This window comes from Symphalangus syndactylus, chromosome 12 (genome assembly GCF_028878055.3).
Source record: "Symphalangus syndactylus isolate Jambi chromosome 12, NHGRI_mSymSyn1-v2.1_pri, whole genome shotgun sequence".
In the NCBI taxonomy this organism is placed as follows: domain Eukaryota; kingdom Metazoa; phylum Chordata; class Mammalia; order Primates; family Hylobatidae; genus Symphalangus; species Symphalangus syndactylus.
The window spans coordinates 86,061,957-86,089,815 of record NC_072441.2 but is presented as its reverse complement, the minus strand read 5'-3'; the positions used below and the strand labels follow the sequence as shown (position 1 = coordinate 86,089,815).

The 27,859-nt window shown below is 39.6% G+C and overlaps 1 protein-coding gene across 7 annotated transcripts in view; it reads left to right on the top strand.

Annotated features, from left to right (window-relative positions):
* FCRL2 (Fc receptor like 2) overlaps nt 1-26,145 on the top strand; it is a 35,306-nt gene extending 9,161 nt beyond the window's left edge. For 3 of the 7 annotated variants that reach the window (XM_063624926.1, XM_063624927.1, XM_063624928.1), the window contains 11 exons: nt 1,815-2,072; nt 2,331-2,615; nt 3,796-4,083; nt 4,987-5,265; nt 5,525-5,641; nt 11,406-11,534; nt 22,226-22,253; nt 22,932-23,017; nt 23,274-23,339; nt 24,974-25,002; nt 25,099-26,145. In XM_063624926.1, coding sequence (XP_063480996.1) covers nt 1,815-2,072; nt 2,331-2,615; nt 3,796-4,083; nt 4,987-5,265; nt 5,525-5,641; nt 11,406-11,534; nt 22,226-22,253; nt 22,932-23,017; nt 23,274-23,339; nt 24,974-25,002; nt 25,099-25,137 — 1,604 coding nt within the window. In that variant the 3' untranslated portion in view covers nt 25,138-26,145. Of the gene's footprint in view, nt 1-1,814; nt 2,073-2,330; nt 2,616-3,795; nt 4,084-4,986; nt 5,266-5,524; nt 5,642-6,364; nt 6,644-11,405; nt 11,535-22,225; nt 22,254-22,931; nt 23,018-23,273; nt 23,340-24,973; nt 25,003-25,098 lie in introns of those variants that run through there. The other 4 variants (XM_063624930.1, XM_063624929.1, XM_063624931.1 and 1 more) reach the window with 2 other exon arrangements.
* The last annotated feature ends 1,714 nt before the right edge of the window (nt 26,146-27,859 follow it).

The window sequence follows — 27,859 nt, the reverse complement described above, 5'->3', positions numbered from 1 at the left end:
ACGACCAACTCAAAGTCTTACTTTGTCATTGGCAGCCAGAGCCAGCGAGGCTGCCTGTCATGCCGTTTCCAACAGTGTCTCTAATCATGACTCCTCTTCCTATCCCCAGTGGTGTTCTCTACAGGAATCTTTCCTGTTTGTGGAGGAAGACTGTATCAGTGGTTTAAAAATTGGCTTGATTCCAAGTCCCACGGTGGAGTTTCCATGAGATCTAGTATCCATTTGCAAAGGAGGCCACAAGTCTTGAATTAAGTTAATTGTTTCTCCTTATTAACTAATTAACTGTTAACTCCTAATTAAGTTAACTGTTTCTCCAACCAATCTTTTCTGCCCTTCTAATTATATATATATAAATATATATAAAAAATATTTAATTTATAAATAAATATATAAATAAAAAATAAACATATATATAATAAATCTATAAATATATATATGAAATACATATATAAAATCAGATTGTTCCCCAGTGTCCAACAAGTAATTCTGGTTCTGCTGAAATAGCCAGTAGCAAACCATACGTTTTGCCAAAAATTATACTTCCAAACGCCACAGATTTCCTGTGGCTTTTTGGCTGTAGCTCTGCAGTAGTATTTTATGAGTCATCATATCTCTTATTTCATTGACTTCTGCTTCCTTCTACTACACATCTGACAGTCATGATACAATTGAATAGTGATAGGAAAGATTTTTATTTGAGATATAACTTAATTCCTTACTTTGTGGTCAGAATCCTCTACTATAATCATAAAATATGAAGATGTCATAGACACAAAACATAGTCTGGTACCATAAATAAATGAAGTGACAGGGTCAAAATTAGAGAACCTGTGACCAATTTAAGGAAAGCAACCTCTGGGGAGGACATTTGTCTTTGGCAATAGCTTTTTTCTTTATATGATCAGTCTCTGGGAACTGAGCCTTGGATTAAAAATAATCTCTACTTCACTAAATGGATGAGAAAAATTTTCTGAAGGCATTCAAGTAGAAAATTCAAGTAGATAATTAAAGATACTGGATCTTATTCCAGTAACTGGCATATTCCCAATAATCTACGCCACTTGATGGTTTTATCTGATGAGGCAAGGAGAGGGGATGGGACCTGAATTTATAACACAGTATAGAGCTCTGAGGGCTGGATGAAGGCATGGGGGATGAAAAAATAAAGTGCCCACTAAGGACAATGGTTTCCCTGTGTGGTGTCACCGATGGAGAAAGCTGAAGATGAGGTGTTTATCAGAACACTCCTTCATGAACATTGAAAAACCATGTTTACCTTGACACCTCTGCAATAGACTGAATGTTTGTATCTCCCTCAAATTCATATGTTGAAACCCTAATCCCAATGTGATGGTATTTGTAGGTGGAGCCTTTGGGAGGTAATAAGGTCATGATGGTGGAACCCTCATGAATAGGACTAACGCTTTTATAAGAAGAGGCCAGAGAGTTAGCTGATTAGTTTTCCACCATGTGATGGTAGAGCGAAAAGTTGGCAGTCTGCAGCCTAGAAGATGGCCGTCATCACAACCTGACAATGCTGCACCCTGACCTCAGACTTTCAATCTCCAGAATTGTGAGAAATAAATCTCTGTTATTGATAAGCCACTCAGTTTATCAAATTTTGTGATAGCAGCACAAGCTAAGATATCCCCTCAGGAAACACGGGATGAAACTCTCAGTAATTAAGGCATGGAGTGGAACCTCAATCTTGTCTAAAGAAGTAGAGGCTATGCCTGAGACCACCTCACTGCCAATGGAGTCTGTCTGAGTTCTCTGCAGAAATGGCAAATCCGGTTTCCCTCCTTCTCTTGCAGATTCGCTGAAGCTTGTGGCGCCCTCTTCTGTCTTCGAAGGAGACAGCATAGTTCTGAAATGCCAGGGAGAACAGAACTGGACAATTCAGAAGATGGCTTACCACAAGGATAACAAAGAGTTATCTGTTTTCAAAAAATTCTCAGATTTCCTTATCCAAAGTGCAGTTTTAAGTGACAGTGGTAACTATTTCTGTAGTACCAAAGGACAACTGTTTTTCTGGGATGAAAGTTCAAATATAGTAAAGATAAAAGTCCAAGGTAAAACCCTCACTTCTGTGGGATGGGCTGGGTAAGAGACCATGGCAGCAAGGCAGGGTGGGTACTGGGTAGGGGAAAGCTGCTCATGGGCTAAATATAGACGGGAGTGCTTGTGGTTTGACCATCAAAGGAGCCATGATGGGTGAGAGGTGTCTAGCTCTGAATGTCCTGTTTGCTGGGGTTGCTTCTTACCAGAGGCTTTTCAGCAGGAATCTTAGCTGTCACTGCTTTGGGGACTATTGTGATCCTTCTCTCTAGAGCTCTTTCAACATCCTGTGCTGACTGCCAGCTCCTTCCAGCCCATCGAAGGGGGTCCAGTGAGCCTGAAATGTGAGACCCGGCGCTCTCCACAGAGGTTGGATGTTCAACTCCAGTTCTGCTTCTTCAGAGAAAACCAGGTCCTGGGGTCAGGCTGGAGCAGCTCTCCGGAGCTCCAGATTTCTGCCATGTGGAGCGAAGACACAGGGTCTTACTGGTGTGAGGCAGAAACGGTGACTCACAGGATCAGAAAACAGAGCCTCCAATCCCAGATTCACGTGCAGAGCAAGTATCATTGAGGCTGAGCCTGGAGAAAAAAGATAGGAGTGCTATAGCTTCAGCTTGGAGTACTAGTCTGTTTCTTTGTTCAACTCCTGTCCTTGAGGAAAGTGAAAATTAAGCTAGAAAAACCCTCGAGGTTGCGGCGGGGCACGGTGGCTCACGCCTGTAATTCCAGGACTTTGGGAGGCTGAGACGGGCGGATCATGAGGTCAGGAGATTGAGACCATCCTGGCTAACACGGTGAAATCCTGTCTCTACTAAAAATACAAAAAATTAGCCGGGCGTGGTGGTGGGTGCCTGTAGTCCCAGCTACTCGGGAGGCTGAGGCAGAAGAAAGGCGTGAACCTGGGAGGTGGAGCTTGCAGTGAGCTGAGATCACGCCACTGCACTCCAGCCTGGGCGACAGGGCGAGACTCCGTCTCAAAAAAAAAAAAAAAAAAAAAAAAGAAAAAAAAATGAAAAACCCTCCAGATTGCTCCTGGCTTCCTACTTCATAAGAATCAGAAATGCACTAAGCCCCTTATAATCTTTTTTTTGTTGTTAGTTAAGTAATATTCATTGATCAAGACTTCATTGATCACTGACTGTATGCCTTGGCATTCAGTAGTGGGTGGGACACTTCAAAAGGCAAACCACCTGCTGTCTAATGGCTCTCCAAATGTCTCCATATGATGAGATTGCAACACAAATTAACTTATTAGAAGGCAATGTAGCATCAGGAAAAGCAGATGTGAATGAACAGAGTGGTCAGAGGAGAAGTTGTATTTGGTTGAACCTTGAAATTAAGAATGATAGAGGAATTATTATTGGGACCGTTGTTAGGAATAATGACTTTTCCACTGCAAGACTGGAGATATCAGTGCCCCTCTATATTCTGTGCAAAAGGTGTCTGTCACTCATTCAAAAAATTGAACAGTTTCCTGTCTCATGGAGTGGATGATCCATCACAAATTCTTTAAATATTACTACCCATGAAATTGGCCAGGGTTAGGGCATTCGAATGTCTTTATCCACATTCCTGAATGATAATTGTTATAGATTCCCTACCTCCATAGGAATGCTTATAATGGATTATCCATACAATCTCCACACTCCCACATTTTGCATTAGAGAATGGAATCAGTCAAACCCTGTTCCCAGAGTTTCCCTTAGAGTTCTCACCTGTTATCTTATATCCATCTAGGAATCCCTGTCTCTAACGTAAGCTTGGAGATCCGGGCCCCCTGGGGACAGGTGACTGAAGGACAAAAACTGATCCTGCTCTGCTCAGTGGCTGGGGGTACAGGAAATGTCACATTCTCCTGGTACAGAGAGGCCACAGGAACCAGTATGGGAAAGAAAACCCAGCGTTCCCTGTCCGCAGAGCTGGAGATCCCAGCTGTGAAAGAGAGTGATGCCGGCAAATATTACTGTAGAGCTGACAACGGCCATGTGCCTATCCAGAGCAAGGTGGTGAATATCCCTGTGAGAAGTGAGTGACACTCTCATTCATATCTTCCAGAAAGTCCTAAACCAAGGTCATGATACACAGGAGTCCTGAGGAAATTTCAGGAGGCCCCAGGGATTAGTGCTGTGGAGAACCAAAAGCAATTTGAAAATGGGTTACCCTCGCAGGTTAGATTGCCGAACGGTTTCTTTTTGTGGAAGGAAACATAAAGAGGGCTGTAATTGATTATGAAGCATAAGCATTCTTGCAATCCTATGATAGGATAATAAAACATCTATTACATGAAACCTTTGGGCTCTGGGCCAGGCAGTGTCATGGATCTAAAAGGTTCATAGTGGTAACAGCCTGCTTCATTTTATGTCATCTCCTTCAAAGTGATTAGAGTGTTTCTAGCTTGCCGAAATTGCACCCAAAGGGAGACATTTGGAGCCATGTTATTGGTGATTTACTGGTGTGGAAAATTACCTGGTGTTGTAGCCAAGTAGCCTTTTCCGTTCTAACCCAGTCCTACAGTCCTGAACTGGGCTGAATAAACATACCTAAATATATGCTTAGAAATGCTCCTATGTATCAGTTTTCCCAGGAACAACTATAATATTATAGAAATCTTAAAATTATTTCCTAATAAAAAACTATGGGATACAAAAGAAAAAAAGAAATACGAAGGGGGCTGGATGGGCACAGGAAAACAATCAGATGAGAACAACAGATGACCGTGTCCGTAGGCAGCACCCAGAACTGATATTCCCCTCAAACGTCTAAATATATTGTTGAGAAAATTATTTCTAACTGTTCTAGTGGGAATGTGGGAATGGAAAGTATGCAACAGCCATGGGTCCAGGCCCTTTGCTGAGCCTGCAGGGTGGGAGTTTGTGAATCTATTGCAGCATCACAAATCTTTTCTGATAGCCCCTCTGTGTCTGTCAGTTCCAGTGTCTCGCCCTGTCCTCACCCTCAGGTCTCCTGGGGCCCAGGCTGTGGTGGGGGACCTGCTGGAGCTTCACTGTGAGGCCCTGAGAGGCTCTCCTCCAATCCTGTACCGATTTTATCATGAGGATGTCACCCTGGGGAACAGCTCGGCCCCCTCTGGAGGAGGGGCCTCCTTCAACCTCTCTTTGACTGCAGAACATTCTGGAAACTACTCCTGTGAGGCCAACAACGGCCTGGGGGCCCAGTGCAGTGAGGCAGTGCCGGTCTCCATCTCAGGTGGGTGGGTGTTACCTGGATACAGGGTTTGATGACAATGGCTGTGTCTCACCAGCCTGGAGATGTCTGCTGTGTGTGAAGAGGGGGAAGGTGATCTCAGTGTCCAGTTGCTTCTCTTCTCCCCACACTAACCTGAAGAGTACAGACTACACTTCAATGATCTCTTACATGAATTTGTATTTACCATCCCTATATAGCATTTATAAGAAGGGCCCAAGTCTTTCACCTCTGGGGCTGAAGCACTGCTTTCTTTCCTTAGGACCTGATGGCTATAGAAGAGACCTCATGACAGCCGGAGTTCTCTGGGGACTGTTTGGTGTCCTTGGTTTCATTGGTGTTGCTTTGCTGTTGTATGCCTTGTTCCACAAGATATCAGGTTGTATCTACTATTTGGATTCTCCATATTTTGCTATGACCTTTCCACTACTGATATAGATTGAAATTACAAAAAAAGAAGAGAGAAAAGAAAACCCTCCAAAATCCAATAATTTCTTTTTATGCTTCATAATTCTGCAAGGCTCTGTGCAATGCTCAGTGTGGTCATACTGCTAATTATACAATATGTCACTGTTCCCTGTGCATAGTCACTTGAGATTAAATTATTTACACATTCTTTCCATGCTTGACTTTTAAACTAAAAAGTCTAATTCTTAATTGCCATTTAGTAATTTTCAATAGATATAATTAGTTTATGTACAACGGAGCAAAATGTAGTAAGGAGCTAGATTTAAAGGAACACAAACAATTTTTTTTTCTTTTTGAGACAGAGTCTCACTCTGTTGCCCAGGCTGGAGTGCAGTGGCATGATCTCGGCTCACTGCAAGCTCTGCCTCCTGGGTTCACGCCATTCTCCTGCCTCAGCCTCCCGAGCAGCTGGGACTACAGGCGCCCACCACCACGCCCAGCTAATTTTTTGTATTTTTAGTAGAGACGGGATTTCACCGTGCTAGCCAGGATGGTCTTGATCTCCTGACCTCTTGATCCGCCCGTCTTGGCCTCCCAAAGTGCTGGGATTACAGGCGTGAGCCACAGCGCCTGGCCAGGAACACAAACAATTTAATGTGCTCTTTTTTCTTTTTATTTATCTATTTCTTTTTAGCCACCTTCTTTATGAAAAGAGCGATGACTCCTTGAATTCTTGGATCCATGACAGAGACCATAAGAAGCCATCTTCACCCACATGTCTGGCCGTTGATGCTGGCTATAATTTGCAGTTTCAGCTGAGAGTCAACTAGAGCACATATACGCAGCCTCTCAACATGGCCTGGATTTCCTCACAGCATGATGACCTTAAAGTAGTCAGACTTTTAACATGTTGATTCAGGCTCCAAAAAGCAAGTGTGATAATGAAGCTGCAATACATTTAATCAATGAATTTCAAAAAGTATGATGTTGTGTCACTTCTACGACAATTTTATTACGTCCTGGTGCTTCACACTTGCCTAGGTATCAGTGGAGAGGGCACAGACTTCACCTCTAAATGGGAGAACTGTCAAAGAATTTTAAGCCATATTTTTTAAATTTCCACATATAACACCATGAGTTTCAATCTGCTATGTCTCCAAACCCCACAACACTGTCAAAAGCACAAGCTTCTTGGCTGTCCTCTCCGGAATCAGCAAATGCTCCATGGAACAAGTGATTTCAGAAGTTAGGTTTTTCTCCCTGAGCCCCTCCCCATGTTTTGTTGAAGATTTTTGTGTCTATGGTCATCAGGGATATTGGCCAGTAGTTTTCTTTTTTGGTTGTATTCATGTCTGATTTTGGTATCAGGGTAATTCTATCCTTGTAGAATGGGTTAGAGAGAATTGCCTTCTCTTCAATTTTTTGGAATGGTTTGAAGAGGGTTGGTATTAATTCTTTATACATTTGGTAGAATTTGACAGTAAATCCATCCAGTCCTCGGCTTTTCTTTGTTAGGAAGCTGATTGTTAATGGTTCAATCTTGTCGCTCATTATTGGTTTATTCCGGTTTTCTATTTCTGCCTGATTCAATCTGGGTAAATTGTATGTTTCCAGGAATTTATCCATCTCCTGTAGATTTTCCTGTTTATTTGTAATAATCTCTGATGATCTTTTTTATTTGATATCAGTTGTAATGTCTGCTTTTTCATTTCTGATTATATTTATTTGGGTCTTCTTTTCTTGGTTAGTCTAGCTAGCAGTTTATCAATTTTGCTTATCTTTTCAAAGGACCAGCTTTTGTTTTATTGATCCTTTGTATTTTTTTTAGTCTCTATTTAATTTAATTGCGCTCTGACTGTTATAATTTCTTTCCTTTTGCTAATTTTTAAGTTAGTTTGCTCTTGGTTTTCTAGTTCCTTGAGGTGCTTCATTAGATTGCTCATTTAAATTCTTTCTACTTTTTTGACGTAGGTGTTTATTGCTATAAACTTTCCTCTTAGCACTACTTTTGCTGTATCCCACAGGTTTTAGTACGTTACGTTTCAATTTTCACTTGTTTCAAATATTTTTGATTTCCACCTTAATTTCTTCATTGACCCAATGGTTGTTTAGGAGCATGTTGTTTAATTTCCACTTATTTGTACAGTTTTCAAAATTTATCTTGGTATTGATTTCTTGCTTCATTTCCTTGTGGTCTGAGAAGATATTTGATATGATTTTGATTTTAATAATTTGTTGAGACTTGTTTTGTGGCCTAACATATGGTCTATTCTGGAGAATGTTCCATGTACAAGTGAGAGAAATGTGTATTCTGTAGCTGTTGAACAAAATGTTCTGTAAATGCCTGTTAAGGCTATTTGGTTTAAAGTACAGTTTAATTTCAGTGTTTCTTTGTTGATTTACTATTCAGATGATCTGTCTAATGCTGAGAGTGAAGTGTTGAATTACCCCACTATTATTGTATCAAAGTCTGTCTCTATTTTTTGTTTAAGCAATATTTACTGTATGAATTTGGGTGCTCAAGTGTGGGGTACATATATATCCTCTATATTCTCTTGCTGGATTGATCCCTTTATTTTTGTCTTTTTTTTTTTTACCGTTATTTATTTATTTATTATTTTGAGGCGGAGTCTTACTCTGTCACCAGGCTGGAGTGCAGTGGCGCAATCTCTGCTCACTGCAACCTCCGCCTCCTGGGTTCAAGTGATTCTCCTGCCTCAGCCTCCCAAGTAGCTGGGACTACAGGCGCGTGCCACCACACCCAGCTATTTTTTGCTTTTTTTTTTTTTTAGACAGAGTCTCGCACTATCGCCCAGGCTAGAGTGCAGTGGCAAGATATCGGCTCACTGCGAGTTCAGCCTCCCGAGATCACGCCATTCTCCTGCCTCAGCCTCCCGAGTAGCTGGGATTATAGGTGCCTGCCACCCTGCCCAGCTAATTTTTTGTATTTTCAGTAGAGACGGGGTTTCACCATGTTGGCCAGGATGTTCTCAGTCTCTTGACTTCCTGATCTGCCCACCTTGGCCTCCCAAAGTGCTGGGATTACAGGCATGAGCCACCGTGCCCAGCCTACTGTTTTTGACTTAGTCTGTTTTATCTGATATGAGTATAGCTACTGCTCATTTTTAGTTTCTGTTTGTGTGAACTATCTTTTTCCATCCTTTTACTTTCAGTCTATATATGTCTTTACAGGTAAAGTACGTTTCTTATAGGTAACACAGAGTTGGGTCACATTTTTAATATCCATTCAGCCAGTCTATAAATATATATTTTCTTTGTTTGTTTTTGAGATGGAGTTTTCACTCTTGTCACCCAGGCTGGAGCACAACGGTGTGTTCTCAACTCCCTGCAAATTCCACCTCTCAGGTTCAAAAGATTCTCCTGCCTCAGCCTCCTGAGTAGCTGGCATTACAGGCACCCACCCCTATGCCTGGCTAATTTATTTGTATTTTTAGTAGAGTTGGGGTTTCACCATGTTGGCCAGGCTAGTCTCGAACTCCTGACCTCATATGATCCTCCTGCCCCAGCCTCCCAAAGTGCTGGGATTACAGGCATGAGCCACGGCACCCCGTCTATATATTTTAAGTAAAGAATTTAATCAATTTACATTCAAGGTTATTATTGATATGTGAAGTTTTCTTCCTGTCATATTGTTAATTGTTGTCTGGTTGTTTTGTGTATTCCTTGTTGTTTTTTCTCTTAGTGTGTATTTTCTACATCTAACAATCTTGGGGAATTTAAGTGGTTTGCAATGCTTACTCAGCCAGTACCTGACGACCAAGCCTCAAACCTAACTTTGTTGCACCTCCTGGCTTTACCTATGCATTTTCATGATGGTAAGTATTGTCCTTTCGCTTTCAGGTTTAGGACTCCCTTGAGTATTTCTTACAGGGCTGGGATAGTGGTGACGAACTTCATCAGCTTTTGCTTATCTGGGAAAGATTTTATTTCTCCTTATTTATGAAGGATATTTTGCTGGATTTAATTTCCTTCACTGGCACTTTATTTATTTTAGCACTTTGAATATTTCATATCGTTCTCTCTTGGCCTGGAAGGTTGGAGTGTATTCTTTGTTTTGTTTTGTTTTGTTTTGTTTTTCTTTATAGGTGACTAGAGGCTTTTCCCTTGCCATTGAAAAAATTCTGTCTTTGTATTTGACTTTAGACTGTTTTATTATAATGTGCCATGGAAAAGACCTTTTTGCATTGTATGTGCTTGGGGATCTCAGAGGTTTTCTATCTGGATGTCCAAATCTCTTGCTAGACTTTGGAAGTTTTCATCTATTATTTTATTAAATAAGTTTTCTAACCTTTTCATTCTGTCTTTGCCATCTGGGACCCCAATAATTTGAATACTTTTCCAAAAGTATTCAAAAATGTGGCAATTCTTGGTCCTCCAAGTGACTTAATCACATACCCGAAGTGGCTATGCTGGGCCAGGCAGGTGAAAGGGTTCTCAGGCCCCTGGGCAGCCAGCATGGTTTGGGCAATGGCAGTGGCTGTGGCAGGTCCACCCTCTGAGTCCCAAACAGTGGATACTGGTGTTGGTAGTGGCTGTGATAGGCTGGGCAGGTCAGACTCCAGACCTGCAGATGGTGCATGCGGGTAGGTATCAGTTGTGGTGATAGTGGCAGAATTGGTAAGCCCAACCTCAGGTCCCCTGGAGGAGTGTTAGGTGCCATCATGGTGGACTGGGCTGGGCAAGTCCCTGGCCCCCAGGCTGTGTGCTCTGGCATGGTCAGGGGAAGGGCAAAACCAGGCTGGGTGGGCTTATCCTCACGCTCTCTGATCCTCTCTACTCTCTTTTCTCAGCAGTTCTTCACTATCTTATTACCACTTCAATGTTTATAAACAGACTTTAAAACTCTTTTGCCCAGCCTTTCTAGTTGTCCTTAGTAGAAGATGGTTCAAATGCATTCGTTAACCATTACTGGAAGTTTGAAGGCATCTACCTTTTACAACCAACATATTCCTTAAGCTGCCGTGTCTTTTGGCATTTTCAGCATGACTATATGTTTTTGTAACATATTATTTCTAATTTGTCAAGAATTTAGACAAATCAGAGTGATTTGTCATACTGAGCCCTATTAATATTTCACAAGTCAAAAAAAATTACCAATGACCCAATTATTGTGTCAACCACATATGGCAGGTTTACATATATTATCTGTAATTATCAAAAGTTATTTTTAAGTGTGCCTTTTTGGGGAGACAAGGTCTTGTAAAATGCTTTCTTACGCTTATCTACTACAACAGGTGAAATAAATTTTGGAACTCATTAATTTTCTTCCACATAGTAAACATTTAAGCCAGTATTTTATTTTTTACTTCCAACGTTTATTTTAGGTTCAAGAGGTACATGTGCAGGTTTGTTACATAGGTAAATTGGTTGTCTTGCAGGTTTGGTGTACAGATAATTTTGTCACCCAGGTAATCAGCATGATACCAAATAGGCAGCCCTTTCTTTCTTCCTTCCCTCCTTCCTTCCTTCATTCCTTCCTTGCTTCCTTCTTTCTTTCCTTCTTTCTTTCTTTCTTTCTTTCTTTCTCTCTCTCTCTCTCTTTCTTTCTTATTGATGAAGTCTCTGTCTCCCAGGTTGGAGTGCAGTGAACAATCTTGGCTCACTGCACCCGCCACCTCCTGGGTTCAAGCGATTTTCTTGCCTCAGCCTCCTGGGTACCTGAGGTTACAGGTACCTGCCATGATGCCCAGCTAATTTTTGTATTTTTCTCCTAGAAGAGATAGCCTTTCACCATGTTGACCAGGCTAGTCTTGAACTCCTGGCCTCAAGTAATCCACCCACCTCGGCCTCGCAAAGTGCTGGCATTACAGGAGTGAGTGAGCCACCACGCCTGGCCCCAATAGGTAGCTTTTCAATATTCACTCTCTTCCCTCCCTCCACCCTCAAATAGGTCCCAGTGTCTGTTGTACTCTTCTTTGTTTCATATGTACTCAACGTTTAGCTCTCACATGTCAGCAAGAACATGTGATATTTGGTTTTCTGTTCCTGTGTTAATTCACTTAGGATAATGGTCTCCAGCTCCATCCATGTTGCTGCAAAGGACGTAATCTCATTTTTTATAGCTGCATAGTATTCCATAGTGTATATGTAACACATTTTCTTTATCTGGTATACTGTTGATGGGCATCTAGGTTGATTCCATGTCTTTACTATTGTGAATAGTGCTTCAATGAACATATGCATGCATGTGTCTTTACAGTAGAACGATTTATATTCCTTTGGGAATATACCCAGTAATGGACCCCTTGCTTGGCCAAATGGTAGTTTTATTTTAAGTTCTTTGAGAAATCTCCAGACTGTTTTCCACAGAGGCAGAACTAATTTACATTGCCACCAACAATGTGTTAAGTGTTCCCTTTTCTCTGCAACCTCACCAGAATCTCATTTTTTGACTTTTCAATAGCCATTCAGACTGGTGTGAGATGGTATCTCATTGGGGTTTTGATTTACAATTTCCCTAATGATTAGTGATAATGAACATTTTTTCATATGATTTTTGGCTGCATATATGTCTTTTTTGGAGAAGTGTCTGTTCATGTCCTTTACCCATTTTTAAATAGGGTTGTTTGGTTTTCGCTTATTGATTTGTTTGAGTTCCTAGTAGATTCTAGGTATTAAACATTTGTTGGATGCACAGTTTGCAAATATTTTGTTCCATTCTATAGATTGTTATTTACTTTGTTAGTTTCTTTTGTTGTGAAGAAGCTCTTTAGTTTAATTAGGTCCCATTTGTCAATTTTTTTGTTTTTATTGCAATTGTTTTTGGAGCTTTCATCATGAAGTCTTTTCTTTGGCCAATATCCAGAATGGTATTTCCTAGATTTTCTTTTAGAGTTTTGTATTAGTCTGTTCTCACAATGCTATAAAGAAATACCCAAGACTGGGTAATTTACAAAGGAAAGAGGTTTAATTGACTCACAGTTCCATATGACTGGGAAGGCCTCAGGAAACTTACAATCATGACAGAAGAGGAAGCAAACATGTCCTTCTTCACAGGGTAGCAGGAGAGAGAAGTGCCAAGGAAAGGGGGTAAAAAACATCAGATCTTATGAGAACTAACTAACTATCACAAGAACAGCATGGGAGTAACCAGCCCCATGATTCAATTACCTCCCACCGGGTCCCTCCTGCAACACGTTGGGATTATGGGAACTACAATTCAAGATGAGATTTGGGTGGGGACACAACCAAACCATATCAGATCTTTATAGTTTTAGGTTTTACATTTAAGAATTTGATCCATCTTGAGTTGATTTTTGTATATGGTGAAAGGTAGTGGTCCAGTTTCAATATTCTGCATGTGGTTAGTCAGTTATCCCATCAGCATTTATTAAATAGGGAGTCCTTTCCCCATTGCTTGTGTTTATCAGCTTTGTAGAAGATCAGATGGTTGTAGATATATGGCTTTATTTTTGTGTTCTCTAATCCATTTCATTGGTCTGCATGTCAGTTTTTGTAGCAGTACCATGCCATTTTAGTTACTGTAGTCTTGTGATACAGTTTAAAGTTGTTTAGTGTTATCCCTCTAGCTTTTTTATTTTTATTTTTTGCTTGGGACTGTTTTGGCTATTTGGGCTCTTTTTTGGTTCCAAATGAATTTTAGATTTTTTTTTCTAATTTTGTAAACAATGTCATTGGTAGTTTTCTAGGAATAGCCTTGAATCTGTAAATAGCTTTGAAGAGTGTGGCCATTTTAACAACATTGATTCTTCCTATCCATGAGCATGGAATGTTTTTTCATTTGTTTGTGTCATCTCTGATTTCTTTCAGCAGTGTTTTGTAATTCTTGCTATGGAGTTCTTTCACCTTGTTGGTTCGTTGTATTCCTAGGTGTTTTTTCCCTTTTGTGCAAGCCAGTATTCTCAAGTTCAATGGAAGTTTTATTTTTTAAACAGATGATCTAAGTAAGTCTTGTATTACACTTCTTCACCCCTCTCTGCTACTTTATTCCCAAAATATCTTTCCCAGTTCCTCATTCTTTTATAGAGCCTCCTGACTCATCACTGCTCTATCAGGGGTGAAATGGCCACCCTCTGTTTGGGTAACCAACTCTGCTCTGTTTCCTCACCTACAAAACGAGAAAGTTACCTCAGATCTACGCCATGATACACGAAGCCCATCTTCAACTGTTTTATACTTACAAAAGACAATAGTTGTTCTTTCCCGTGAAGACAGTGTAGGGTGTCTGTGTTGGTCTTCTTGAGATAGCACAACAAAATGCCACAGATTGGGTGGCTTAAAGAACAAAAACTAATTTTTTTTTTTTTGAGACGCAGTCTCACTCTGTCATCCAGGCTAGAGTGCAGTGGCACCATCTAGGCTCACTGCAAGCTCTGCCTCCTGGGTTCACGCCATACTCCTGCCTCAGCCTCCCCAGTAGCTGGGACTACAGGCATCCGCCACCACGCCTGGCTAATTTTTTGTGTTTTTAGTAGAGATGGGGTTTCACCGTGTTAGTTAGGATGGTCTCGATCTCCTGACCTCGTGATTCACCTGCCTTGGCTTCCCAAAGTGCTGGGATTACAGGTGTGAGCCACTGCACCCGGCCCCCAAAATTAATTTTCTTACAATTCTAAAGGCTGGGAAGTGTAAGGTTAAGATGCCAGCAAGATAAGTTTCATTCTGAGGCCTCTTCTCTTAGCTTGCAGGCAGCTACCGTCTTGCTATGTGCTCACACGAATTATTCTTGTGTACATGCAGAGAGAAAGAGCAAATTCTCTGTTGTTCCTTCTTTTTTTTTTAATTATACTTTAAGTTCTGGGGTACATGTGCAGAACATGCAGGTTTGTTACATATGTATACACGTTCCATGGTGGTTTGCTGTACCCTTAAACCCATCCCTTCTTATAAAAACACTAATCCTATTGTATCAGGGCTCACTCTTATGATCTCACTTAAAATTAATTACTTCTATAAAGGTTCCATTTCCAACTATAATCACATTTGGCATTAGTACTTCAATATGTGGAATTTGGGCAGGACACAAACATTCAGTTTATAAATGTGCCCAAGCAAGGACAAGTACTAATATAAGCCTCCTAATTTGTCACTGTTGTTATTGATCAAAAAGTCCCATTGATCAAAAAGTAAGTCATATGGTCATAACCAAATGCAAGTGGTAGAGAGATAGTGTCTACCTCTTTGCTGACAAATGACAGAGTCACATTGCAAGACAATGCATACAAGAAGATAGGAACAAATTGGGAGCCTTTACTGCATGGATCTACCACATGGTTTTTGACCTGCACTTCCACTCTTGTAACTTTAAAAAAATTTAATTGATTTTTAATTGACAGATAAAAATTGCATGTATTTATGTACAGTATGATGTTTTCAAATAAGTATACATTGTGGAATTGCTAGATTGAACTAATTAACATATGTATTGCCTCACATACTATCTTCCTATTACTTTTTAGTTTACAAGCACACAACCACACAAAATTATTTTTTACTAAATTTGTTTCCAAAATTAGGCTGCTTCAGAAGTTTTCAATCTCAGGTCATGGCTTTGACCTTCAGATATCCAATCTTTTTTTTTTTTTTTTCAGACAAAGTGTCACTCTGCTACTCAGGCCAGAGTGCAGTGGTATGATCATGGCTCACTGCAGCCTTGATGTCCCAAGCTCAGGTGATCCTCTTGCCTCAATTTCCCAAGTAGATGGGACCACAGGCATGCATCACCATGCCTTGCTAACTTTTTAATTACTTCTGGAGATGACTTTATATGTTGCCGAGGCTAGTCTTGAACTCCTGGGCTCAAGCGTGATGCATGCCTGTGGTATTACATGCCTCAAGCACTGGTATTACAGGCATGAGTCACCATGCCTGGCCAGATATCCCAAACTGGCAATTTATTTCATGGTGAGTTTCACTTAAGACAATTCTTTCTTTCAAGTAGATGACTTAATTGGGACCACCTCAATTTATCAAAAGATGATCTAATAACTAAAGAAAGTCAGCGTCTTGATCCCTTTCCTTCCATGAAGGTCCTCAGACCCCTACATAAATTAACCATACCCTAAATCATTCACTTTTGAGCTTTGCACAGCATAGAAATATAAGGGCAAGGCAGTGGCTGTTGCCTAATGAAAGCAATGCTTTCTTTCATTGGCTAATCTCTTATCATGAGGACCACGATACCTCTATGTCAACCTAAAATAAACTATTAACATAGTCCCTTTCAGAGTGGCCCAATATCTTTTATTTTTTCTTTAAAATAAATAACTGAATAAATATGTTACAAATACATCTGGTAAAACATTCAAACAATATCAAAGAATATGACAGTAAAAAGTAATCCTTTCTCTCACACCTGTTCCTGGACCTCTTGGTTCCCTTCCTCAGAGGCTCCCACTCTTAGCAATATCTCATTTATTTTTCCAGAGATATTTTAGACTTACATGATGTCATTGTATACATACATATTCTTTATTTTCACACAAATAATAACATACTGTGTGCTACACTTCACTTTTCTATGAATATTATTTGAGAACTGTTTGATATAAATATGTATAGAACTGTAACATCTTTTTAATGGAGGCAAAGCATTCTATTCATGGATTTGCAATAGTTATCTTAATGTTAATGATTACCTATTGATGGAGATTTAGATGATCTCAAGTTGTTTTCCATGACACACAATGCTACAATAATTTTTCTTTTAGATGTCATTTCTTACATGTACAGTATGCCTGTGGAATTAATTCTTATAAATAAAATTTCTATATTCAAATTAGATACCTTTCTAATTTGATAGATATTGTCAGGGTTACTCATAGTTGTACAGAATTATACTCCCGTAAGGACATGTCATACACATGCTTGTTTATGACACACCAGCCACACAAAGTATTGTAAGTTTTGATTTTTTTGCCTGTTTCTCAATTGAGAAACATTACTGCCCTGTAGTTTTGATTTATGTTTCTGTTTATGGTGAGCTCTTTGTTCACATAGTTTCATCGTTTTACGTTGGGTTTTTTGTCTCATTCTTAGTGATTTGTAGATGATCTGTTTATACTAAATATATTAGCTCTTTGTCTGAGGTATGAATAGTGAAAAGGGTCCCCAATCTGCAGTTTGCATTGCCTTTCATATTGAAATTCTTACTATAAAAATAATTATTTTTATGTGGTCTAACTTATCAGTATCTTCTTTTATGGGTTCTAGGTTTGGTAACCTATTTTGGAAGGTCTTCCCCATTCTTAGATGATAAAAATGTTCTTCTTTTTTTTCTTTCTTTTTTTTTTTTTTTTTTCGGGACAGGTTCTCGCTCTGTCACCTAGGCTAGAGTGCAGTGGTACAATCTCGGATCACTGCAACCTCAACCTGCTGGACTCAAGTGATACTCCTACCTCAGCCTCCTGAGTAGCTGAGACCACAGGCATGCACCACCTTGACTGGCTAGTTTTTGTATTTTTTATATATATGGGATTTCTCCATGTTGCCCAGGCTGGTCTCGCACTCTTGAGCTCAAGTGATCTACCAGTCTTGGCCTCTCTAATTACTGGGATTACAGGTGTGAGCTACTGTGCCAGGCCCATATTTTCTTCTAGAATTGTATTACTTTATATTTATGCTTAAATTTTTGATCCATCTGTTACCGGAAAGGGGTCTGAATCCAGACCCCAAGAGAGGGTTCTTGAATCCCAAGTAAGAAAGAATTCAGGGCGAGTCCATACAGTACAGTGAAAGCAAGTTTATTAAGAAAGTAAAGGAATGAAAGAACGGCTATTCCATAGGCAGAGTAGCACCAAGAGTTGCTTGTTGCCCATTTTTGTGGTTATTTCTTGATGATATGCTAAACAAAGGGTGGATTATTCATGCCTCCCCTTTTTAGACCATATTGGATAACTTCCTGATATTGCCATGGCATTTGTAAACCATCATGCCACTGGTGGGAGTGTAGCAGTGAGGGCATCTAGAGGTCACTCTTGTTTCTATCTTGGTTTTGGTGGGTTTCTGCTGGCTTCTTTACTGCAACCAATTTGATCAGCAAGGTCTTTATGAACTGTATCTTGTGCCGACCTCCTATTTCATCCTGTGACTTAGAATGCCTAACTGTCTGGGAATGGGGCCCAGTAGGTTTCAGCCTCATTTTACCCAACTCCTACTCAAGATGGAGTTGCTCTGGTTCAACTACCTGTGACACATCCAGAAATCTTTTTGAATAGGTACTGAACTAGAATCTAATCTTTTTTTTCAGATAGCTATTTCATTATTTCTATGTGCTTTATTTAATTATCTTTTTAAAGTACAGTGATGCCTTTATAATATCCTATGGCATTGTGATATAAGAAGAAATTATTTAATATATTTGGTCTTTGTCCCTAGTTCCTGACCCCTGAGCTCCCAAAACTCTAAGAATTCCTTGAGTGTTGAGTGTCTTTGGTATGCTAATGAGATGACTCTCAACAGAGGGGCTCCTGGATAGCTTCAATATGAGAGCTGGTTTTCAGAAACACCAACCTTTTGATTAGAGGGTTGGAACTTCGAACCCCACCCCTGGACCTCTGAGGACAGGAGAGGGACTGAAGATTCATCTAACCATCAATTGCCAATGATTTAATCAATCATACCTATGTAATGGGACTGCTATAAAAATCCTAAACAATGGGATTTGGCGAGCTTGCCAGTTGGTGAATACATCAATGTACTGGGAGGGTAGAGCACCCCATTCCCTTGGGAACAGAAACTCCAGTGTTCAGTACACTTCCAGACATTGTCTTACCTAAACTTTTTCATTTGGTTGTATATTTGTATCTTTTATAACATCCTTTGTAATAACCCAGTAAGAGTAACTGAAGTGTTTCTTCAAGTTCTATATAGCAAATTATTGAAACTGAGGAAAGAGTCCTGGGAATCCCCAATTTATAGTCATTTGCTCAGAAGGATATGAGGCCCATGACATATTATTGGCATCTGGAGTTGGGGGCAGTTTTGCAGGACACACTCCTTTACCTGTGGGGTCTGCACTAACTCTGAGTAGTGTCAGAACTGAGTTTAATTGTAATTAGTGTCCTAAGAGTTGGAAAATTGACTGGTATGGGGAAGAAAAACCCCACACACACATGGCGACAGAAATGTTATGGATAAAAGCAGTTCAGCTATACTAAATATCTGATACTATTCAGATCTATCTTTGATGCCTTATGCTGTTTGTGTGTATGTCAGTATGTGCATACGTGTGTTTGTGTGTGTGACTTGTATGCCTTTGCTTTATAACAATACTTTTTTTCTTCCATCAAGATTGTTCCCATCATGACTATGTTATTCTTACAGAACTTTTCTGGATATTATTGCTTATTTATTTTCCCCACAAACAATATAACCAGTGTCTCTCAAGAAAGTATTTTTGTTAGGTTTCTCTTAAATTTTGAGATTAATTACGGAAGAATTGACAGCTTTATAATGAGAAATGTTTCTATCCAAGAGTATGTCTACTTTTGGTAAATTTTGAGTCATAGTATTTTAGAGTTTTACTTATATAGGCTTTCACCATTTCTTGCTAAGTTTACTCCTGAGATATTGATTAATTTTTGCTATGATAACTGATTTATTGAACAAGGGTACTCTTAGAGTGCAACCATAAAATTTAATTTTTTATCTTCCTCTTCCTACTGCCCATTCACACTCAGTCTTAGAGGATCGTATTTTCCCTGACTCTGGCTGAAATCGCAGGCAGGCCCATAGTCTATCCACTTACTCCTTGTATTAGTCGGTTGCTAATAAAGACATACCTGAGAAAGGGCAGGTTACAAAAGAAAGAGGTTTAATTGGACTTATAGTTGCACATGGCTAGGGAAACCTCACAGTCATGGCAGAAAACCAGGAGGAGCAAGTCACATCTTATGTGGATGGCGGCAGGCAAAGAGATAAGCTTGTGCAGGGAAACTGCTCTTTTTAAAACCGTCAGCTCTTGTGAGTCTTATTCACTATCACGAGAACAGCACGGGAAGGACTTGCTCCCATGATTCAGTTACCTCCCACTGGGTACTTCCCACAACATGTGGGAATTCCAGATGAGATTTGGGTTGGGACACAGCCACACCATATCACTCCTATATAATTTTAGGCAAACAACAACAAAAACATAGTTTCTCCAAAGAGTGCTTGTTCATTAAGCAGCTTTCTGAATCTCAAAGTTAAAGCACTCACCTCCCACCCACTCAGCTTAGACCCTCTTCAGGCCAGCCTTCCGCAATATGGAAACGGTTCTGGCCAGATGTTTCTCTTTCCTTGACTTGCTTCTGTTTTTGAAGCCTGCATGGTTGGCATTGATTTCCTCTGGCTCCAAAAAAGCTGACTCTCCAGGTTTGCTGGGTTGAGAAAATCGGCTCCTATTTTGGGGGTGTGTTTCTGGATTCTCCAGAGCCCCCAACTATGAACACTACCTACCTCCATCTTGTGATGCAGGTGTTTTGTTTTTCTCCAGCTGAGCACTTAACATCTCTCTTCGGTTTCTAAGAATCTAAAGCCTTCTTCCTCTTCCCCTCCACCCTTATTTTGGAACCCTATACCTCTTCAGGAAGTCCCCTTGGCCAGATTTTTAAATGGCTTCAAGCTATGCCTCTCTTTCACAGGGCTCAGATCCATCCACAAGAAACACTTGCACACCATTGCACCCACCTGTAAATATGCAGCTCTTGCCTCAGACAGATGACCATATCTCCCCTGAAATGAATGTTCCTTTATCTGCTTTTCAAGGCTCCATAAGATTCCTCAGGCATGTGTCCACACAGGGCACTCCTCCCCACACCAAGCTGGCCTTAATATTGTCCTCCGATTGACTATAGGTTCCTCGTCTCCCTTTTCTTAGAGCACTTACTTTAGAAAACTTGCAATTGTAAATTCTTTCTCTGCCTCTTTGAGATATAAATCTTCTCTTAGCCTCTTGCCAGTTTTACAACCCAGAAATGTCTATCTCTAAGACTTGGGAGCCATCCCTTTGAAATGTAATCATCTAGGAAGATAGTGCCTGTATCTCCTGTATGGTAAAACTCTTAGAATTTATTATTTGATCTACCAATATTTCTTTCTAATTCTAGAATTCTGTTTTTATCTTTGTTAGTTATTGCCTTCTATTTTTGTTAGTTTTATTCTTTTGAACAAATTGGATATTTAGTCTTCCTTTTTTTTCTATATTGTATATGTATTCAGTTGCTTAAGACTTGCTTCCTTTAAATTGACAAATTATAGACATATGTCAATTTTTTCATAGTTTTGTTATGAATTACCAGTTCCATTATGATCAAGGAATATTATTTGTACCATGTCGATTTTTGGAATATTTTGGAGGTTTTCTTTGTGAACCAATGTATCATCAGATTTTGTTATTATTCAAAAGTGCTTAGATAGTAGAACTATTTTTGAAGTCCATTTTAAAATAATTTCTTTAAGAAGGAATTGTTGGAAACATATACACTAATTTAATACATGTTTGAATATGACCGACTGCCCCAGACTTACGCTTTAATGACAGTTTGGCTTGGTAGACAATTCTGAGGTCATTCCTTTCCTTGAAGACTAAACAAGCTAATTATAAAGAAGTTTTACCTTCTCCTTGGCAAACTAAATCAAAGTTAATTTTCTAGCACTGTTTTCTGTAAAGCCTAACAAAGTTGAAATATTGGCTGAGCTACTAGCAGTATTTTCCATGATTGGCAAACTGCACCTAAACTGGGAGGACTTTGACCACGATTATATAAGCCTGATGGGAAGCACAACTGGGGTATCCCCAAGTGCAATGTAACTAGAAATTTAGCATGTCTCTTGCAGTGGTGACCTCTGGAAGCTACACGCACACACTTATGGGTGTTACAAGCGATACTGATTTCTACGAAGCATGAAGCTTTTGAGCTGGGGTGGCCTCTATATACATCTATGTGGCATTGTTTCTTGAGGTATTAATGGAGGACTAGAAAATATCTCCTGGATCACTATGAGGATTCTCTTTAAAGACACAGCTGATACATCTATGCTAATATGCTGCGTTTCTTGTTTTACATCTCTCCACAAAGCAAAATGGTGCAAGAGATGGCCTAGTTTGCCTTACGAATGTCAATATCCAGCTTAGCCCCAAGATCACTCCTAAAGACTAAGTGTTGCAAATATCAAACATTTAAAAATTAAGAATGGCTGCATAAAATCTAATACAGAGGAGCAATAAAATAAAATTAGTCATCAATGGTTAAAATATGTTATGTATTAGGATAGTTAAAACAACATTGTACAGGTACATGAATAGACAGAGACAATAGAACAGAATAGAAAATCAAGAAACAGTTACCAGTGCATGAAGGGTTTGCCATTTGAAGTGGCATTTTAAATCAGTGGGGAAAAAAAGAATGAATTATTTTACTAACAACTAGTTGTGTTGGAATAAATAAGTAGCCATTTAGATGAAATACAATTGGATTACTCTTCTATATCCTATGTCTTACCAGCTGAGTATATGTAGTTAAATCATGTCAAAATTTTAAGAGATAAAGCTTCCTTCTCTGAAATGAATTTTGTTTTATTTGCATTTCAGGAGAAAGTTCTGCCACAAATGAACCCAGGTGAGAACTCTTCCTAGTAAAAATTTTAATTCTAGAGGTCTCCTTCATTCAGTTTTAAATACCTACTGTACTCTGCTTGTACGCTGAGACTGAGGCTATGTAATTAACATGGTATCTTTCTGTAATACTCTTGTCTCTACTGCATTACATTTATGCCACCAGGGCACTGTCTTAAGGTGGTCCACATGATCCTTGGTGTTATCTTGTATAGGATTACATACATTTAAATTAATATATAAATTCATATACTCAAGATTATTGAATACCTATAATGTATAAGTAAGTTTTTGTTAGATATTTAGAGGAATGAACATACACACAAAATGCATATTTCCTCCAGGGACATACTGTGCTATAGGTATGTAGTATATGTCCAGAAGGAGTGAGAGAGATAAAGTAATGAGAAAAAGGCAGGCAAAGTTTTATGACAGTTTATAAGAAAAAAATGATTCTGGAGCAGTATCATTGTCTTATTTATAACTTTTGAAAAAGCCAAAGATAAGGAACAGAAGTTTTGGCCATATCAAAGTAGATAGTCTATACAAAGGGCCATAAAATCACCCAAGCAGAGAGCCATGGCTGCAGAGCTTCTACCTGCTCTCTCCTCAGCCAGTCTCCCCCCTGTTTTCACTCACTGCCCTGGGGACTCTATCATGCAGTTAATTCACTTTCTCACAGAGGGGCTTCCAGGCAAAATCCTCAAGAGCTCACCTATTCAAGCCCAACCCCAGACATGGAGGAGCTGCAGCCAGTGTATGTCAATGGTGAGTGTCTCCACTGGGAGGGGCTCTGAGGCTGAGGCAGAAAAGAAAGAGGAGACAGGAGCAGAGACCATTATGTGGGTGGTGTAGCCACCCCAACCCCTGAGACCCAGCCATTCCCCATAAATAAATGACTCTCTTGGAATCATGTTGGGGTTGAGAGGAAGGATATAATCATTAAGCCAGGAACTGGGAAGATGTGTATGAAGTGTGAACCCTTGGCCACCAACATCTGTGAACTCTTGTCTTCTCCCTGCAGTGGGCTCTGTAGATGTGGATGTGGTTTATTCTCCGGTCTGGAGCATCCAGCAGCCAGAAGGCTCAGGTGAGAAACTGCAAAGTGGTTCTTGTCAGATGCATATTCACAGGAAAGTGATGCATTGTATGCAATAGGGGCTTTATTTATTTATTTATTTATTTATCTATTTTTGAGAAGGAGTCTTGCTCTGTTGCCCAGGCTGGAGTGCAGTGGTGCAATGTCAGCTCACTGCAATCTCTGCCTGTGAGCTGAGACAGGAAAATTGCTTGATTTTCCTCTCTCAGACTCCTGAGTAGCTGGGATGACAGGCATGCGCCACCATGCCCAGCTAATTTTTGTATTTTTAGTAGAGACAGGGTTTCACCATGTTGGCCAGGCTGGATTCAAACTTTGACCTCAAGTGATCCATCCACCTCAGCCTCCCAAAGTGCTGGGATTACAGGTGTGAGCCACTGCATCCGGCCAGCAATAGAGGTTTTAATACATCGCTTGCCCTTGATAGGAAATCTGTTGATCCAGAAGGAAGCAAGAGACACCTGGAGGTAGGCTCTTGTGAAGAAAGCAAACTTAAAAAAAAAAAATAGGGAGATGGTCTAATGAGTCTTCATTTGAATGGGGTAAGATAGTCAGGGAGAATCTAAGATTCAAGGCAAAAGAAGGAAATCAGGCAAGAGTGAGCAGTCTAAAGTCCAAGAGGAATTCTCTCAGGTGAACAGGGTCCTTAAAGTGTCTCTTTTGAAGGATCTGTAGTCTTCATATGGGATGGGAGGAATAACTGAATAAATCAACATGACCTAGAGAATTTTCACCTCGACATGTAGCTTTGCAGGAACTGCTGAGTTCTGCAGCAGTGCAGAGGAGTGTCCTTTAAACTTCTGCTTCAGTGCCCTTAAAACTACAACCCTTATACCAACAACCCTAAAAGCTGTCCTTTGTTCTGTGCTCCTGGTTGCCTCTGATGGAGCCAGTGGCTGTTGACAGCTTGGCTGATTTCCTGGTCAGTGGTCATCTAGCTACTCTCCTCTGAGCCTCTGAAGGTGGGTCCTCTGTCTGCCTTGCTTAGATTTGCCACTTCAACTTCCTATAGAGAGTTGATTACCCTATCATTCTCTTTCTCTATCTGACCAGCCTAGCAGAATCAAAAAGTGCAGTCATTTTCCAAACCTTCCAGTTGTAAATCTTCAAGGGAAGGAAAGGGATGTTATCTCACTATGCATACCTGGAAAAAGGGGAAAAGAAGCAGACATCACTAAGCAGCTCCTGCAACCAGATTCAAAATACTATGTGATTCAGAGTCTGTCTTCTGTTATCTATGCTTCTACTCCAATTTCCTTCTATGTAGTGAGGTGAACCACACATGGTTGGTTGTCTCAGGAACATAGAGAAAGAACAGGAAACAGCCCTGACAGAATGCTGTAACAGAGAATCAAGAGGAAAAAATTATAAAGACAATGACCTATGGGAAGTTGCATTAGAGAAAGGAAGCGCTTTGTTAGTAAGTGCTGGTGGAGGGCTTGGAAGATGGATAGAGTCTTAGAAGGACTTCAGTATTAACAACTTTAAGAATGGATTTTACAGAACAGGAGAAAATGGGATTCCACATACTAAGCATAGTAGTTCTATACCCTGGGGCATAAAGTCTGGGAGTGTGGCCTAAGTAAGAACGCAACAGTTCAGAACTATTACTTTTTCCTTAACAGCAAACATCAGGACACTTCTGGAGAACAAGGTGAGCTAGACTCTTTGGAAGTTCTTCATCTTTCCTTCCTCCCTGCTATTTATTTTCTTGATCACTTTGGTCTTTATTCCTGTATGTCTCTCCCAGGACTCCCAAGTCATCTACTCTCCTGTGAAGAAATCATAACACAGAGGAATCAGAAGGGAAGATCAACAACAAGGATGGGGCATCATTAAGACTTGCCATAAAACCTTATGAAAATGCTTGAGGCTTATCACCTGCCACAGCCAGAATGTGCTTCAGGAGGCACCTCCTGTCATCATTTTTGTTCTGATCATGTTTCTTCTCCAATATCTTCTTTTACCTATTAATATTCATTGAACTGCTACTACATCCAGACACTGTGCAAAGAAATTATTGCTGCTACCTTCTCTTAAGCCATCAGTGTGTAAAGATTTGAGGGAAGAATGAATAAGAGATACAAGGTCTCACCTTCATCTACTGTGAGGTGATGAGAACAGGACTTGATAGTGGTGTATTAACTTATTTATATGCTGCTGGATACAGTTTGCTAATATTTCATTGAGAATTTTTGCAAATATGTTCATTGGGAATATTGGCCTGAAATTTTCTTTTCCACTGTGTCTCTGCCAGAATATTTGTATCAGGCTGGTGCTGGCTTCATAGAATGAGTTAGGCAGGAGCCCTTCCTCCTTGATTTTTTGGCATAGTTTCAGCAGGATTGGTACCAGTTATTCTTTGTACATCTGGTAGAATTCAGCTGTGAATCCATCTGGTCTAGGGCTTTCGTGTTGGTAGGTAAGTTTTTTATTACTAATTCAACTTCAGTGCTTGATATTGGTCTACAAGGGTTTCTTTCTCTTCCTGGTTCAATCGTGGGAGATTGTGTGTTTCCAGGAATTTAGCCATTTCCTCCAGATTTTCTTCTTTATGTGCATAGAGTTGAGTGTAAACATAACTTACATGCACTGGGAAACCAAAAAATCTGTGTGACTTGCTTTATTGCAGCATTTGCTTGATTTTGGTGGTCTGGAACTGCACCTGCAATATCACCAAAGTATGCATATAGTTGCAAAAATGTGATTTTTGACACAGTAAATATGAGTATTTGCAATAAATTATGATATTACTTTTGTAAGTATATAGAATAAAATATAAATATGGATTTGATACTATCATATTTTCTTTATTCTGTGAATGCACATTTTCCTTTTTTTTCTTTCTTGTAACTTATATTTTAGGTTCAGGGGGTACATGTGTGGGTGTGTTATATGGGTAAATTGCATGTCACAGGGGTTTGGTGTACAGATTATTTTGTTACCAAGGTAATTAGCATAGTACTCAATAGGGAATTTTTCTCTTTCTTTCTTTCTTTTTTTCTTTTTTTCTTTCTCTCTTTCTTTTTTTTGACAGAGTCTCGCTCTGTCACCCAGGCTGGAGCTCAGTGGCATGATCTTGGCTCACTGCAAGCTCGCCTTCTGGTTTCACACCATTCTCCTGCCTTAGCCTCCTGAGTAGCTGGGACTACAGGCGCCCACCATCATGCCCGGCTAATTTTTTGTATCTTTAGTAGAGATGGATTTTAACCATGTTAGCCAAGTTGGTCTCGATCTCCTGACCTCATGATCTACCCACCTTGGCCTCCCAAAGTGCTGGGATTACAAGCGTGAGCCAATGCGCCCACCCCTCAATAGGTTAATTTTTAAATCCTCACTCTCTCCTCACCCTCCACCCTCCAGTAGTGTCCCTGGGAAAGACCTTCTAGGCCCCAGCATCTATTGTTCTCTTCTTTTTCAAAGAAAAATTTTAAATTTTTGTGGGTATGTAGTAAGTGTATATATTTATGGGGTACATGAGATACATAGTAAGTATATACATTTATGGGGTACATGAAATGTTTTGATACAGGCTTGCAATGTGTAATAATCACGCCATGAAGAATGGGGTATCCATCCTCCCAAGCATTTATCCTTTGCATTTAAAACAATCCAGTTACATTATTAGTTATTATAAAATATAAAATTAAGTTATTACAGATTATAATTGTGCTATTAACAAATAGGTCTTATTCATTCTTTTTATTTTTTTTGTACCCATTAACCATCCCCACCTTGCCCCCTATTGTTCCCTTCACAGTATGCATGTGATTTTTTTTTAATTTTATGGCTGTGAATGCACATTTTCATTGGTATTTTTTCATTCAAAATTTTAGGTGCAATGTAATTCATCTTTATTTCTGAAAATATTTTACTGATCACTTTCATTTAAAAAAATTTCTGTGAGCATAAGGCTCTGTGTTAAAACATTTCTTCTGCATTGAATTATCTTTAGAATTATTATAGGTACAAAACTGATCAAAACTATGGGAATAAATTACATATTTTTTCAAAAATTATTAAACATAAAAAGGTAAATTTTATTAAAATCCACCTCTTAATGACTCAATGGAGTACTTTTTAACATTTTAGAATTGAAACATGTATCCATGAATAAATTTAGTCAACTGATTCACCAGACGTTTATTGAAAATCTACAAGAACCAAGTGTTAGGGATATAGAATGTAAGTTTGCAAAAATCTCAACCCTTGATTCTATTTTAATTTTCTTTTTTACAGATGTCAGCACTGAGAAACCTTCACGTGAATAGATAGATTGGAATAAAAGGACTTTTTATTTTTAAAAAATAGAAATTCTACACAATTTTTTAAAGACTTGTCTAAGGATCATTAATGTGTCTTTATCACTTAAAAACACCTTGTTGAACCCAAATACACATGAAACATTGAGAAAAACAAGAATACCCCAACCTGCTTGACTGTCCTCCTTAGAAGCACATTTAAACAGGGATCTCCTTTAACTGGCCATTGGTCCTGTCCAGTGATGGCTC